Here is a 15,270-nt window from a genome sequence, read left to right as displayed (position 1 = left end):
AGAAAACAACACTCTTGGTCCCTCACAATCCGGGTTCCGCAAGAACCACAGCACGGAAACCGCCCTCATCGCATGCACTGACTACATTAGGACCAAAGTCGAGACCGTCGCACTCATCTTCCTAAACCTCTCCACAGTCTTTGACACTGTCTGCCACCACACACTCTGCACACGCCTCCACAACATAGGAATTCGCCAAAAAGCCTTAGACTGACTCACCTTTTCCTCACTGACCGGACCCGGAGAGTCCACCTCCCACCTTTCCACTCCACCACTACCAAGATCATCTGCGGAGTCCCCCAAGGGTCCTCCCTCAGCCCCACACTCTTCAACATTTACATGATCCCCCTAGCCAACATCCTGCGATCACACGGAATCACTATCCTCTCCTACGCAAATGACACCCAACTCAACCTCTCCCTCACCCGCAACCCCACCACCGCCAAAACCAACCTACACGCAGCTCTCCTCGACACCGCCAACTGAATGACAACTAACCACCTCAAGCTTAACTCCAACAAAATCGAGATCATCATCTTCGGCCCCAACAAAACCATATGGGATGACTCCTGGTGGCCCACGGCCCTAGGCCCTGCCCCCGCAAACCACGCACGCAACCTCAGCATCATCCTGGACCCCTCCCTCTCCATGACACAGCAAATCAATGCTCTAACCTCCTCCTGCTTCCACACACTCCGCACTCTAAAAAAAAATCCTTCAAATGGATTCCCCCAGAGACCAGGAAGAAAGTCAACCATGCACTCAGCAGCAGACTAGACTACGGTAACGCCCTCTATGCCGGCACCACACTCAAACTCAAACACAATCTCCAGAGAATCCAAAACACAGCTGCACGCCTCGTCCTTGGCCTCCCCGCCACAAACGAATCTCACCACACCGCAAAACCCTTCACTGGCTCCCCATAAACAAGAGAATCACATTCAAGATCCTCATCCACGCTCACAAATCCCTCCACAACACCGGCCCGACCTACCTCAATGAAAAAGTGAACTTCCACAATCCCACCCGCAACCTCCGATCAGCCAACCTCACCCTAGCCACAGTCCCCCGCATCCAACGCACCACCACAGGAGGCAGGTCCTTCTCCTACCTCGCCCCCAAAACCTGGAACTGCCTCCCCACCAACCTCTGCAAAACCAAGGACCTCCTGCTCTTCAGAAAGAACCTCAAAACATGGTTGTTCGAACAGTGACCCTCCTGCCCCCTCCCCATGACACCCCCCAAGCGCCTTGAGACCCTCACGGGTCGGATGGTTATTGTTCCATCTGTTGATGATTATTATTATTATATATATGTTCGATGGCATGTGTAGCTGCAGATACACATGCTGTGCACATCCCGCCATCTGGTGTTGGGCTCGGAGTGTTACAAGTTGTTTTTCTTCGAAGAAGTCTTTTCGAGTCACGAGACCGAGGGACTCCTCCCATTTCGACTCCATTGCGCATGGGCGTCGACTCCATCTTAGATTGTTTTTTTTCCGCCATCGGGTTCGGACGTGTTCCTTTTCGCTCCGTGTTTCGGGTCGGAAAGTTAGTTAGAATCTCGGAAAAAACGTCGGTATTGTTTGCGTTCGGTATCGGGTTAGTTACAACAGATCGACACCGAATTTTGAAGAGCTCCGGTCGCCCTTCGGGGTTTTTTTTCGATCCCCCATCAGGGCCTGGTCGGCCCGGCCACGTGTGACTTCAAGGCTGATGGAACGGACCCCATTCCGCTTCTGTCCAAAATGCCATAACAAGTATCCGTATACGGATCAGCATCTGGTCTGTAACTTGTGCTTGTCTCCAGAGCACAAGGAAGATACTTGTGAAGCCTGTCGAGCGTTTCGGTCGAGGAAGACATTAAGAGACCGAAGAGCCAGAAGACTGCAGATGGCGTCGACGCCGACAGGACAAGAGCGTTTCGAGGAGGAAGAAGAAGCTTTCTCCATCCACGAGTCGGACTCAGAAGAGTTCGAGGCCGAAGAAATGCCGAAAACCGTGAGTAAGACGTCGAAACATAAGACTCACGAGAAGACAACAAAAGCCCAGGGGACGCCACTGCCAACAGGCCATGGCTTAACCCAAAAAATAGGTGACCGATCCTAGGCACCGAAAAAGGGCACGCTTGTGTCAGTCATCCGACTCCGGTCGAGATACCGCCACACAGCAATCTCGGACCCGAGACATCGGCTCCGAGAAATTTCGGCACCGGGACAGCGGCACCGAAGAAGTTCGGCACCGAGACACCACCACGCCGAAAATAAAAAAGGTTTCTTCGGAGCCTAAAAAGACATCCGAAAAAGTTTCGGTTCCGAAACATCCATCCTCGGAGCCGAAAACAGGTTCCTATACAGAGGAACAAGGATTGTCCTCCCAAATGCAAAAGCATAAATTCAGAGAGGAACTTGAAGCAGTAGAGCCAGACTATACTCAAAGAAGGCTCCACATTCAAGAAGACACAGGGAAGATAACCACTCTTCCCCCAATTAAAATAAAAAGAAGACTTGCCTTTCAAGAAAAGGACAAGCAGCCACAGGCAAAGGTAGCAAGAAAAACAACTCCACCACCGTCTCCACCACCATCAATGCACACATCACCGGTAACAACTCCTCCACTGATGCACTCCCCGACTCATACTACAATGAGTCAAGATGATCCCGATGCATGGGACCTTTACGATGCTCCAGTATCGGACAACAGCCCGGACTCGTACCCTGCGAGGCCATCACCACCTGAGGACAGTACATCTTATACACAGGTGGTCGCAAGGGCAGCTGCTTTCCATAACGTCACCTTGCATTCCGAACCAATTGAGGATGATTTTTTGTTTAACACGCTATCCTCCACTCATAGCCAATACCAAAGCTTACCTATGCTCCCAGGAATGCTAAAACATTAAAAACAAATCTTTCAGGATCCTGTTAAAGGCCGAGCCATAACTCCAAGGGTGGAGAAAAAGTACAAGCCACCGCCAACAGATCCAGTTTATATTACAACACAGTTAACACCAGACTCAGTAGTTGTCGGGGCAGCTCGTAAGAGAGCGAACTCTCATACCTCAGGGGACGCACCACCTCCAGACAAGGAGAGTCGCAAATTTGATGCTGCGGGCAAAAGGGTTGCAGCACAAGCGGCAAACCAATGGCGCATTGCCAATTCACAAGCACTTTTGGCAAGATACGATAGAGCTCACTGGGATGAGATGCAACATTTCATGGAACACTTACCCAAAGAGTTCCAGAAAAGAGCACGACCAGTGGTGGAAGAAGGACAAAGTATCTCTAATAATCAGATACGGTCTTCAATCGATGCAGCAGATACGGCTGCAAGGACAGTAAATACTGCAATAACAATAAGAAGGCACGCATGGCTGGGTACGTCAGGATTCAAGCCGGAAGTTCAACAAGCCGTGCTAAATATGCCATTTAATGAACAGCAGTTGTTTGGGCCGGAAGTCGACACTGCTATTGATAAACTCAAGAAAGACACTGATACAGCAAAAGCCATGGGCGCACTCTACTCCCCGCAGAGCAGAGGCACATTTTGCAAAACACCTTTTGGGGGGGGTTTCGAGGGCAACCTACAGAAACCACATCACAAACAAGGCCCACTTACCAAAGCCAATATCAGCGGGGAGGCTTTCGGGGGCAATATAGAGGGGGACAATTCCAGAAAAATAGAGGAAAGTTCCAAAGCCCCAAAACTCCTCAAAATAAGCAGTGACTTACAAGTCACACATCCCCATCACATAACACCTGTGGGGGGGAGACTAAGCCAATTTTACAAACATTGGGAGGAGGTAACAACAGATACTTGGGTACTAGCAATTATCCAGCATGGTTATTGCATAGAATTTCTCAAATTCCCTCCAAATGTCCCACCGAAAACACACAATATGTCAAAACAACATATAGATCTTCTAGGATTAGAAGTTCAAGCATTGCTACAAAAAGAAGCAATAGAATTAGTGCCAAAACAACAGTTAAACACAGGAGTTTACTCACTGTACTTTTTAATACCCAAAAAAGACAAAAGTCTAAGACCTATACTAGATCTCAGAACATTAAATACATACATCAAATCAGACCACTTTCACATGGTTACATTACAAGACGTAATCCCACTTCTCAAACAACAAGACTACATGACAACACTGGATCTAAAGGATGCATATTTCCATATACCAATACATCCTTCACACAGAAAGTACCTAAGGTTTGTATTCCAAGGGATACATTACCAATTCAAAGTGTTGCCATTCGGAATAACAACTGCGCCAAGAGTTTTTACAAAATGCCTGGCAGTAGTAGCTGCACATATCAGAAGGCAGCAAATACATGTGTTCCCATACCTAGACGATTGGTTAATCAAAACCAACACGCAAATACAGTGTTCACAACACACAAAATATGTCATAGAAACCCTACACAAACTAGGTTTCTCGATCAACTACCCAAAGTCACACCTTCTGCCGTGTCAAACACAGCAATACCTAGGGGCGACAATCAACACTGCAAAAGGGATTGCCACTCCAAGTCCACAAAGAGTTCAAACATTTCACAATGTAATACAAGCCATGTATCCAAAACAAAAGATACAGGTCAAAATGGTAATGAAACTGCTAGGCATGATGTCTTCATGCATAGCCATTGTCCCAAATGCAAGGCTGCACATGCGGCCCTTACAACAGTGCCTAGCATCACAATGGTCACAAGCACAGGGTCAACTTCTAGATCTGGTGTTGATAGACCTCCAAACATACATCTCGCTTCAATGGTGGAACAGTATAAATTTAAACCAAGGGCGGCATTTTCAAGACCCAGTGCCACAATACGTGATAACGACAGATGCTTCCATGACAGGGTGGGGGGCACACCTCAATCAACACAGCATCCAAGGACAATGGGACATACAGCAAAGACGGTTTCACATAAACCACTTAGAACTATTAGCAGTATTTCTAGCGCTAAAAGCATTTCAACCCATAATAACCCACAAATACATTCTTGTCAAAACAGACAACATGACAACAAGGTATTACCTAAACAAACAGGGAGGGACACACTCGACACAGTTGTGCATCCTCACACAAAAAATATGGCATTGGGCGATTCACAACCACATTCGCCTAATAGCACAATTCATTCCCGGAATTCAGAACCAGTTAGCAGACAATCTCTCTCGGGATCACCAACAGATCCACGAATGGGAGATTCATCCCCAAATACTAAACTCTTACTTCCAGATTTGGGGAACACCACAAATAGATCTATTTGCAACAAAAGAAAACGCAAAATGCCGATACTTCGCATCCAGGTACCCACAAGATCAGTCTCAGGGCAATGCGTTATGGATGAGCTGGTCAGGGATATTTGCTTACGCTTTTCCCCCTCTCCCACTCCTTCCATATCTAGTAAACAAATTGAGTCAAAACAAACTCAAACTCATACTAATAGCACCAACATGGGCAAGACAACCTTGGTACACAACACTACTAGACCTCTCAGTAGTACCTCATGTCAAACTACCAAACAGACCAGATCTGTTAACACAACACAAACAACAGATCAGACATCCAAATCCAGCATCGCTGAATCTAGCAATTTGGCTCCTGAAATCCTAGAATTCGGACACTTAGGGGGTGATTCTAACCCTGGCAGGCGGCGGAGGCCGCCCGCCAGAGTTCCCCCCTCCAGAATACCGCACCGCGGTCAGAAGACCGCTGCGGTTATTCTGGGTTTACCACTGGGCTGGCGGGCGACCGCCAAAAGGCCGCCCGCCAGCCCAGTGGGAAACACCCTTCCCACGAGGAAGCCGGCTCCGAATGGAGCCGGCGGAGTAGGAAGGTGCGACGGGTGCAGTTGCACCCGTCGCGAATTTCAGTGTCTGCAAAGCAGACACTGAAATTCTTTGTGGGGCCCTCTTACGGGGGCCCCACGACACCCCATACCGCCATACTGTTCCTGGCGGGCGAACCGCCAGGAACAGGATGGCGGAATGGGGTGTCTGAATCCCCATGGCGGCGCAGCAAGCTGCGCCGCCATGGAGGATTCATGTGGGCAGCGGAAAACCGGCGGGAGACCGCTGGTTTTCCTCTTCTGACCGCGGCCAAACCGCCGCGGTCAGAATGCCCTGCGGGGCACCGCCAGCCTGTTGGCGGTGCTCCCGCCGACCCTGGCCCCCTTAGACCTCACACAAGAATGTATGGAGGTCATAAGGCAAGCTAGAAAACCTACCACTAGACACTGCTATGCAAATAAGTGGAAAAGATTTGTTTATTACTGCCATAATAATCAAATTCAACCCTTACACGCTTCTACCAAAGATATAGTAGGATACTTACAACATTTGCACAAGTCAAAGCTAGCTTTCTCTTCCATAAAGATACATCTTACCGCAATTTCAGCTTACCTGCAAATTACGCATTCAACTTCATTATTTAGGATACCAGTCATAAAAGCGTTCATGGAAGGACTAAAGAGAATTATACCACCAAGAACACCACCAGTTCCTTCATGGAACCTCAACATTGTCTTAACACGACTCATGGGTCCACCTTTTGAGCCCATGCACTCTTGTGAAATGCAATACTTAACGTGGAAAGTTGCATTTTGAATTACCATCACATCTCTAAGAAGAGTGAGTGAAATTCAAGCATTTACCATACAAGAACCATTTATTCAAATACACAAAAATAAAGTAGTTCTACGGACAAATCCTAAATTTTTACCAAAAGTAATCTCACAGTTCCACTTGAATCAAACGGTAGAATTACCAATGTTCTTCCCACAGCCAGATTCTGTAGCTGAAAGAGCACTACATACATTAGACATCAAAAGAGCACTAATGTACTACATTGACAGAACAAAACTAATTAGAAAAACAAAACAACTATTTATTGCCTTTCAAAAACCTCATACAGGAAATCCAATTTCAAAACAAGGCATTGCTAGATGGATAGTTAAGTGCATTCAAACCTGCTATCTTAAAGCTAAAAGAGAGCTGCCTATTACAGCAAAGGCACACTCAACCAGAAAAAAGGTGCTACCATGGCCTTTCTAGGAAATATTCCTATGAACGAAATATGTAAGGCAGCAACATGGTCTACGCCTCATACATTTACCAAGCACTACTGTGTAGATGTGTTAACTACACAACAGGCAACAGTAGGTCAAGCTGTACTAAGAACATTATTTCAAACTACTTCAACTCCTACAGGCTGAACCACCGCTTTTGGGGAGATAACTGCTTACTAGTCTATGCACAGCATGTGTATCTGCAGCTACACATGCCATCAAACGGAAAATGTCACTTACCCAGTGTACATCTGTTCGTGGCATTAGTCGCTGCAGATTCACATGCGCCCACCCGCCTCCCCGGGAGCCTGTAGCCGTTTAGAAGTAGATCTTGAACATTTGTACATTTGTAAATATATTACTTTAAAATTCATTATATACATACGTATTCACTCCATTGCATGGGCACTATTACTAGCATACACAACTCCTACCTCACCCTCTGCGGGGAAAACAATCTAAGATGGAGTCGACGCCCATGCGCAATGGAGTCGAAATGGGAGGAGTCCCTCGGTCTCGTGACTCGAAAAGACTTCTTCGAAGAAAAACAACTTGTAACACTCCGAGCCCAACACCAGATGGCGGGATGTGCACAGCATGTGAATCTGCAGCGACTAATGCCACAAACAGATGTACACTGGGTAAGTGACATTTTCCATATATATATATATATTCACTGAAAAACAATGTTTAAAGTCACATTATAGGTATGCTAATAAGATCGTTGCTTATGTTTGGAAAAAACACCTTGAAATTCACTGAAAAAGAACAAAGTTTAAAGTGACCTTATAATTAGGTGTTGAAACAAGATACAAATTGTGTCTACAGATCAAAAACCTCTGAAATTCACCAGTTATAGTTTAGTGAGCTAACCACAACACCAGGCTTGATATTAAAACTTTAGGCTGGGCACTGCTTCCTTTTGCTGTACTCAACAAAAATGAATCTACAGCCAAAGTCTAAGGGAAATTATGACAGTACTCTGAGTGGAATCGAAAATCTAATCTATTTTAGGATTTTATTTTCCCACAAATTGGAGGTCATCATCACTGCTACCCTATTTAAGAACAATGGCATCATAACTGCAGGGATGCAATTGTGTTGTGTTATAGGGTTGGCGCATTTACAATATATGACACATTAGCATTTTATATTTAGGTAGCTTGGTTATAAACAAGGGGCATGTTAAGGCATGGGTATACAGGGGTGTTCTGTAGATCACATTAGGTTTGGACATAGTACTTTGGGCCTCATTACAAGTGTAGTGGTCTGAGGACCGCCACACTCGCATTGACGGTTGGACCGCCACACTCCAGGTGGTCCGACCGCCCAATTACAACTTTGGCGAGCAGACCCGCCTAAAGGCACCTGTCCCCGTCAGGGTTATAGATCCAGACAGGTTGACAGCAGTCAGGCTTGTAACCGGCCATGGCGTTGATGAACTCGACGCCGCCTAGCTGATTCCAACCCCACTTTCCGACAGGCTTTTCATGGCAGGGATCCTGCCATGAAAAGGCTGGAAGAAAGCCAGTGCCACTGGCCACAGGGGGGTCCCTGCACTGCCCACCACCGTCGGAATGCGCACTCTCTGCTTTGTAGACAGTGTGCATTCAGAGGGTGCTGGTCGGCCCCCTCTGTAACATTGTATCCCTATGCTACCCCTTAAGGGAGCCGAGTCCTATACTGTAGCGCTGTTCCCACCAGACTGACCAGCGGGAACTCTCTATAACAATGTTCCCACCGGTCAGCCCAGTAGGAACATTGTAATGGGGCGGGATGCCACTGGTATGATGGTGGCATGCTCCCAACAATTGACGGTCAGCTGGTCCACCACCTACCGGAAATCTTTCTTTTTTTCAACAGGTTCCTTATTTTTTAATGTATTATTTCTCTTTTTATTTGAGACACAAGATTGAGAGAGTTATCAATGAAAAGCCATATACGCATACATCCACGATGATAAATGTATTGAAAAGAACAGGTCATATCCTGAGCTACACTGTTTGGTTGTTTGTAGAAAAAAGTGAATTACTTAATTTACGTTGTAAAAAATGTTTAATGTTTTAAAACAATCATCCTTTACTTTGTTTAAAAAAACTCATTCGATCTGTAAAAGGGAGAGGTGAAGTAGTCCTTTTCGTGAATGGCGCTATAACAGCTAAGTAGAGCAGGAACAAATGAAATATTTCCCATACTTAACTGGTCTCTGTGAAATATGGATTTTTATGCCACGGCATGGCATTGAAGCAGTGAAAAATGACAGTATCATCCAAGTGTTATGGTCTAGGATTAAAACAACATTCATACCTTCATTATAACAACGCATAGTTGACGTGTTTCTCTTTAAATGTGAAGGATTTGCGAATTTTATTAGGAGTCACAAAAGTACAGAGTAACACAAGTCTTCTTAATGATTTTTATTTTTATACATTTCAGAGTTCTAAAAAATCTCGTTTGCCAGTTCCTTTGAAACCATCCATAAATTCAGTAAGTCAAAGCACGACTACTGCCTCAAAAAAGACGCAGACTGAACAAACGCAGGAATCTGAATCTAATAAAGGACATACACTTCATGAAATGCAAAAGATTGAAGGAGAAGAAAAGAAAAATAGGCCTGAAAGTACACTTGACAACGTGCAAGGACTAACCGTAAATGAAAATGTTATACTGGATGGTAAGCGAATTCTTTTAGCAATCAATTAGCAAGACTAAATTGAGCGTGATGAGTGTGGTGTTTTAGATGGCGAATGACTGGTTTATGGCAGGCAGCGCCCACATCCCACTTAAAGCCTCTGTGATATATGTAAAGTTATTTTATGTTACGGTTTATTTGGCATACTACACACTCTTACAGCTTTTACCGGGCATCCTCCATTCTCAGATCTATTTAGTCAGATAACGGCCTATCTCCTATCATGTCCTACCACGCATTTTGTTCCATCACAATGTTTGCGTAATTCTGTTTATACTTTTTGATCTTCGTAATCTCTCTTTCATTAAGCTAAGTTAGATAGTTTGACTTAACCTCTCTAGGTCTGACTAAAGATGGATTTTGTTTTGTGCCAGTGCTTATGTCTTCATACCAAAAACATACACAAAGAGGGCCTTTGAGTTCCGCTCCTGTCAGCCATTGCTCGAAGAAAGTGTCATTCACATCTTAGTTCAGGGCTGAGACATTCTCTGCCTTAAAAGTTGTTCTTGTTGCAGTACAATTAACCATGAAGTCAAGGTATCATTCCCTGAAATAGTAGCACCTTTGTACGCTTAAAAGTGTTACCACACTCCTACTGCTGTTGCACTAGTGAAGGATGTAGCACCTGAATGTGATATTGCACATTATTGTGCAATTATGCATATTATTATATTATACGCATGGATACATTTTACACCTAACATGAAATCACATTACCACAGTTTCTCTGTGTTTGCTAGCCTTTGCACCCGAATGTGTTGCAGTAAATGGATGTGATTTTGTTCACCTAAATGTACAGTATCCACTTTCTTCTTGAGTTTCCTCCAAGGGTAATCTTGCGCCTCTCTGTGATTTTGAAATTAAACATGTCTACATACTTCTGCTGATGTTGGCTCAAGGGTGATTTTTCATCTAAGAGTTGTTCTGCACCTAAATGTGATTTTTGCTTCAAGTGCTTCATGCTTCTGTCCATGTAGCAACAAGGAAGCATTTACATCTTAATGGAGTTGTGCACCAGAATTTGCCACTTTCCTGTTAGCTTTAGGCAAATGTCCGGTTTGCCCCCTTTAAGGTGATTTTGCACATATATGTTTATGCACCTGAATGTGAAACTTGCTCCTAAATGTTTTTTTTCACTTAAACGTGCCTCCCAACTCCTATTGAGGTTGCACCTAGTGTGTCTTGTTCCTAAGTATGATTTGTACTTCTAGAAGTGTTTCCTCATTCCTGTTGGATTTCAACCCAAGGGTAGATATGCAACTGAATGTGCTTATTCTTCTAAGGCTGATGTGATTCTGCACTTTAGTACTTACTCTGACATCTTACCGAATTTGCCTGTAATAAGAGATTTCGAATCTAAAGTTGAAACCACCCTCCAACTGACTTTATACCACCTTCCAACTGGCTTTATACCAAGTTTCATTCAGTACCAAACTATGTATAGCTTAAATTATTTTTACACCTAAATGTGATTTAACTTTTCTTCCAATTGTTTTGCACCTCAGTGTGCTGTCCATATGAAGTCATAGTGATGTACAGCTTTTACATCTATTGTGACTCTTCTTACTGTGTTTTATCTTTTGCATTCAACGATACCATATTGCCGCATATTTAAGTAGTTTCTTACTAATTATGCCTTCCAAGACCAATAGCCTATCTGTGTTTTTTGTGTGACCTTGTAGTAGACACCAACCCATTTTGAAGAAAAGCTACATGTCAGATAAACTTCAGGATGTATGTGTCAATAGCTCTGCCACCCTGTTCCCACTACACTAAGGTGGTCATTCTGACCTCGGCGGTAAAAGGCGCCTACCGCCGGTCAGAAATCCTCCATAATCCCGCCGCGGTCGCGGAAACCCGCCACGGTCATTCTGACCCGCAGAAGGCAAACCTCCGAAAATCCGACCGCCACAACAGACCGCCAGACCAGCGGTCGGCGGAAAGGTGGAGGTGACCAAACCTCCACCGCCACGCCAACAGAAATACGCCCATGCCATTACGACCCACGAATCCACGCGGCGGTCTTTCAAACGCGGTATTCCATTGGCGGGACACACCGGCGCGGTCAGAATACACACAAACGAACAAAACTCACCCACATTGGACGATTTGAATCCCACACACCTGATACACATACACACACCACTCCCACACACACAATACAATATAAAACACCCACCCACATCACCCACAAACCCCTACGCTTAAAAATTCGTAAAGAAGGCAAGAGCGAGACACCAGCATCCAAAACATAACAGCCACAGCCACTCAACACCATCACCCACACACTATCCACACACAAAACAACACACACCACCACACTCAACTCACTTAAATACACATACTCCACCCCACACATCATACACACCACCCCATGGCACCCCAAAGACAACCCCGCTTCACAGACGAAGAACTCAGGGTTATGGTGGAGGAAATCGTTCGTGTAGAGCCCCAGCTGTTCGGCACACAGATACAATACACCAGCATTGCCCGGAGGACGGAGCTATGGCAGAGGATTGTCGACAGGGTGAACGCAGTGGGACAGCACCCCAGAAATCGGGAAGACATCAGGAAGCGATGGAACGACCTACGGGGGAAGGTGCGTTCCATGGTATCCAGGCACAACATCGCCGTGCAGAAGACTGGCGGAGGACCCCCACCTCAACCCCCACAATTCACATCATGGGAGGAGGAAGTCTTGAACATCCTGCATCCTGACGGCCTCGCAGGAGTCGGCGGAGGAATGGATACTGGTAAGTTGAAGCTTCAATACTGCTTCCCCCCCACCTGCATGCCAAATCAGACCCCAACCCTCACCCCCATCCTCGAACCCCACCCTCACCCCCACCCCCATCCTCACCCCCACCCTCACCCCCACCACCATCCTCACCCCCACCACCATCCTCACCCCCACCCCCAGCACACCTATTCCCCGCCAATGTCTCACCATCACAACCCACACATCCCAAAACCTAGGCCTGCATGCGTCCACTAAGCATGGACACCCATCACCAAAGCATGCCCAATGCATATACACATCCCCCCCACAAGCCACCCTCACCAAAGCCCCCACACACGAATGCCAGCACTTGGGGACACGGGAACCCACAGATACACCCATATGCCACACATTGAAACTATAACCATACCTCTATACCCCTGCAGGACCCGACCGTCAACACACTGCGGCGGAGGGGCCAGAATTATCCACACCCCCCACCCAAGAGGCCGTCAGCGATGACAGCAGCTCTGTCGATCTGGACACCGATGACCAGCCCGGACCATCGGGGACCTCTGGACAGTCGGTTCCCCTCACACAGGCACAGGCCACTATAGACCCTAACCCCTCTGGGAACACCAGCACAGCTCCCACCCAGCGGGCCCATGCCTCTGTCTCCAGGGCGCGTCAATCTGCGGTGTGTCTACCACTACAGGGCACCCAGGATAACCCACCACCCCAACAACAACAGGGACCTGGGGGCAGTGGTAGTGGGCACACCGGCCAGGGGGCAGAGGCCCAGGGAAACAGGGCAACTCGGCGGGCAGCTGTGCGACAGGGGGGGGAGGAGAGGCCCAGGGAACCCACTCTCCACGAGGTCCTCACCACCATCATGGGAGCATACAACCGCTCCCAGGAGACGATGGCGACGGTACTGGCCCGGTTCCAGGAGATCCAGGTGCTGCAGGAGGAACACTATCGGGGGTACAGGGAGGACATCCGAGCCATCAACACCACCCTGGTTACCATGGTAGGGCTGCTGCAGGACCTCGTAAACAGCAGGGCGGACACTGAACAACACCCAAGGGCCCCTGCCACTAGCCTGGACCAAGAACAGCCATCCACCTCCGCCGGCGCTAGTGGACAGGAGGCCCCCGCACAGCAGCAGCCCACCAGACCCCCACCTCCTGCAGGAGAAGAACAACCCCGCAAGAGGGCCCTGAGATCTCGCAAGACAGAGTAGGATGTCAAGACCCCCGCCAGCAATGGATACCACCTGATGTCATCCCACTGTCCCACATTGTCACCCTGTCCATCCTCGAACTGCCCATGCTCCATCTCTCCACAGGCCTCTGGACAATGCACCTGTGTGACTGTTACTCTGGACTCTGCCATGGACATTCCTTCACCATAGCCCCCACCCACTTGAAACCACCCATCCCATTTTGAGCACTTCAATAAACACCTATTTTGCACCAAAATATCAGGAGTCTGGCTGTGATTTCAATAGATTGTAATTGACATGACAGTGCAAATATGTCCTTGTACATGGTGAAGTCAACAAACAGCTGCCACAAAGCTGTAGTCCATGGGGAAACGAAGCACAGGACTCGTAGTGGGGACCCCAGATCTGAAATAGGGAGGGAAAAGCCAAAACTCAGTCATCATACACTGGGGCAAATAGACAGGCAGCAGAGATGCTGCAGAGTAGTTAACATTTACTAAATTATCTTTGAAATGTTACCTGTGTCCTATTGGAAGTACTGTTCAATGATTCTGTCCCTGTTGTCTGTTTCAGCCCCGTCGTCTTCCTCCTCGTCACTCTCCTCAGGTTCCACCGCTGCCACAACACCACCGTCTCGACCATCCTCCTGCAGGAAAGGCACCTGGCGGCGCAAAGCCAGGTTGTGAAGCATGCAGCAGGCCACGATGATGTGACACACCTTCTTAGGTGAGTACATTAGGGATCCACCGGTCATATGCAGGCAGCGAAACCTGGCCTTTAGGAGGCCAAAGGTGCATTCGATCACCCTCCTAGTACGCCCATGGGCCTCATTGTACCGTTCCTCTGCCCTGGTCCGGGGATTCCTCACTGGGGTCAGTAGCCACGACAGGTTGGGGTACCCAGAGTCCCCCACTAGCCATACACGGTGTCTCTGTAGCTGTTCCATCACGTAAGGGATGCTGCTATTCCTCAGGATGTAGGCGTCATGAACTGACCCTGGGAATTTGGCATTTACATGCGAGATGTACTGGTCAGCCAAACACACCACCTGGATGTTCATTGAATGGTAACTTTTTCTGTTCCTGTACACCTGCTCCCTGTCTCTTGGGGGAACCAAAGCCACATGGGTCCCATCAATGGCACCAATTACGTTGGGAATATGTCCAAGGGCGTAGAAATCACCCTTCACTGTAGCCAATTCGCCCACCTCAGGGAAAATGATGTAGTTCCTCACGGATTTCATCAGGGCAGACAACACTCTGGATAACACCTTTGAAAACATGGGCTGAGACATCCCGGAAGCAATTCCCACGGTTGTCTGAAATTACCCACTTGCCAAGAAATGGAGTACTGACATGACCTGCACCAGAGGGGGAATCCCTGTGGGTTGGCGGATGGGGGACATCAGGTCGGGCTCCAGCCGGGCACACAGTTCATGGATAGTGGCACGGTTAAGACGGTAGGTCAGGATAATGTGGCGTTCTTCCATTGTCGACAGGTCCACCAGCGGTCGTTACACGGGAGGATTCATCCGTCTCCTCGCCCAACCCAGCGGA

The 15,270-nt window shown here is 47.4% G+C and overlaps 1 protein-coding gene across 1 annotated transcript in view; it reads left to right on the top strand.

Annotated features, from left to right (window-relative positions):
- CDK5RAP2 (CDK5 regulatory subunit associated protein 2) overlaps positions 1 to 15,270 on the top strand; it is a 687,227-nt gene that overhangs the window by 504,575 nt on the left and 167,382 nt on the right. The window contains exon 23 of the mRNA XM_069241280.1: positions 9,515 to 9,752. Coding sequence (XP_069097381.1) covers positions 9,515 to 9,752 — 238 coding nt within the window. The remainder of the gene's footprint in view (positions 1 to 9,514; positions 9,753 to 15,270) is intronic.

This window comes from Pleurodeles waltl, chromosome 6 (assembly GCF_031143425.1).
Source record: "Pleurodeles waltl isolate 20211129_DDA chromosome 6, aPleWal1.hap1.20221129, whole genome shotgun sequence".
Classification (NCBI taxonomy): domain Eukaryota; kingdom Metazoa; phylum Chordata; class Amphibia; order Caudata; family Salamandridae; genus Pleurodeles; species Pleurodeles waltl.
The sequence above is the reverse complement of the archived record's forward strand: the minus strand, read 5'-3'. Positions and strand labels throughout refer to the sequence as shown.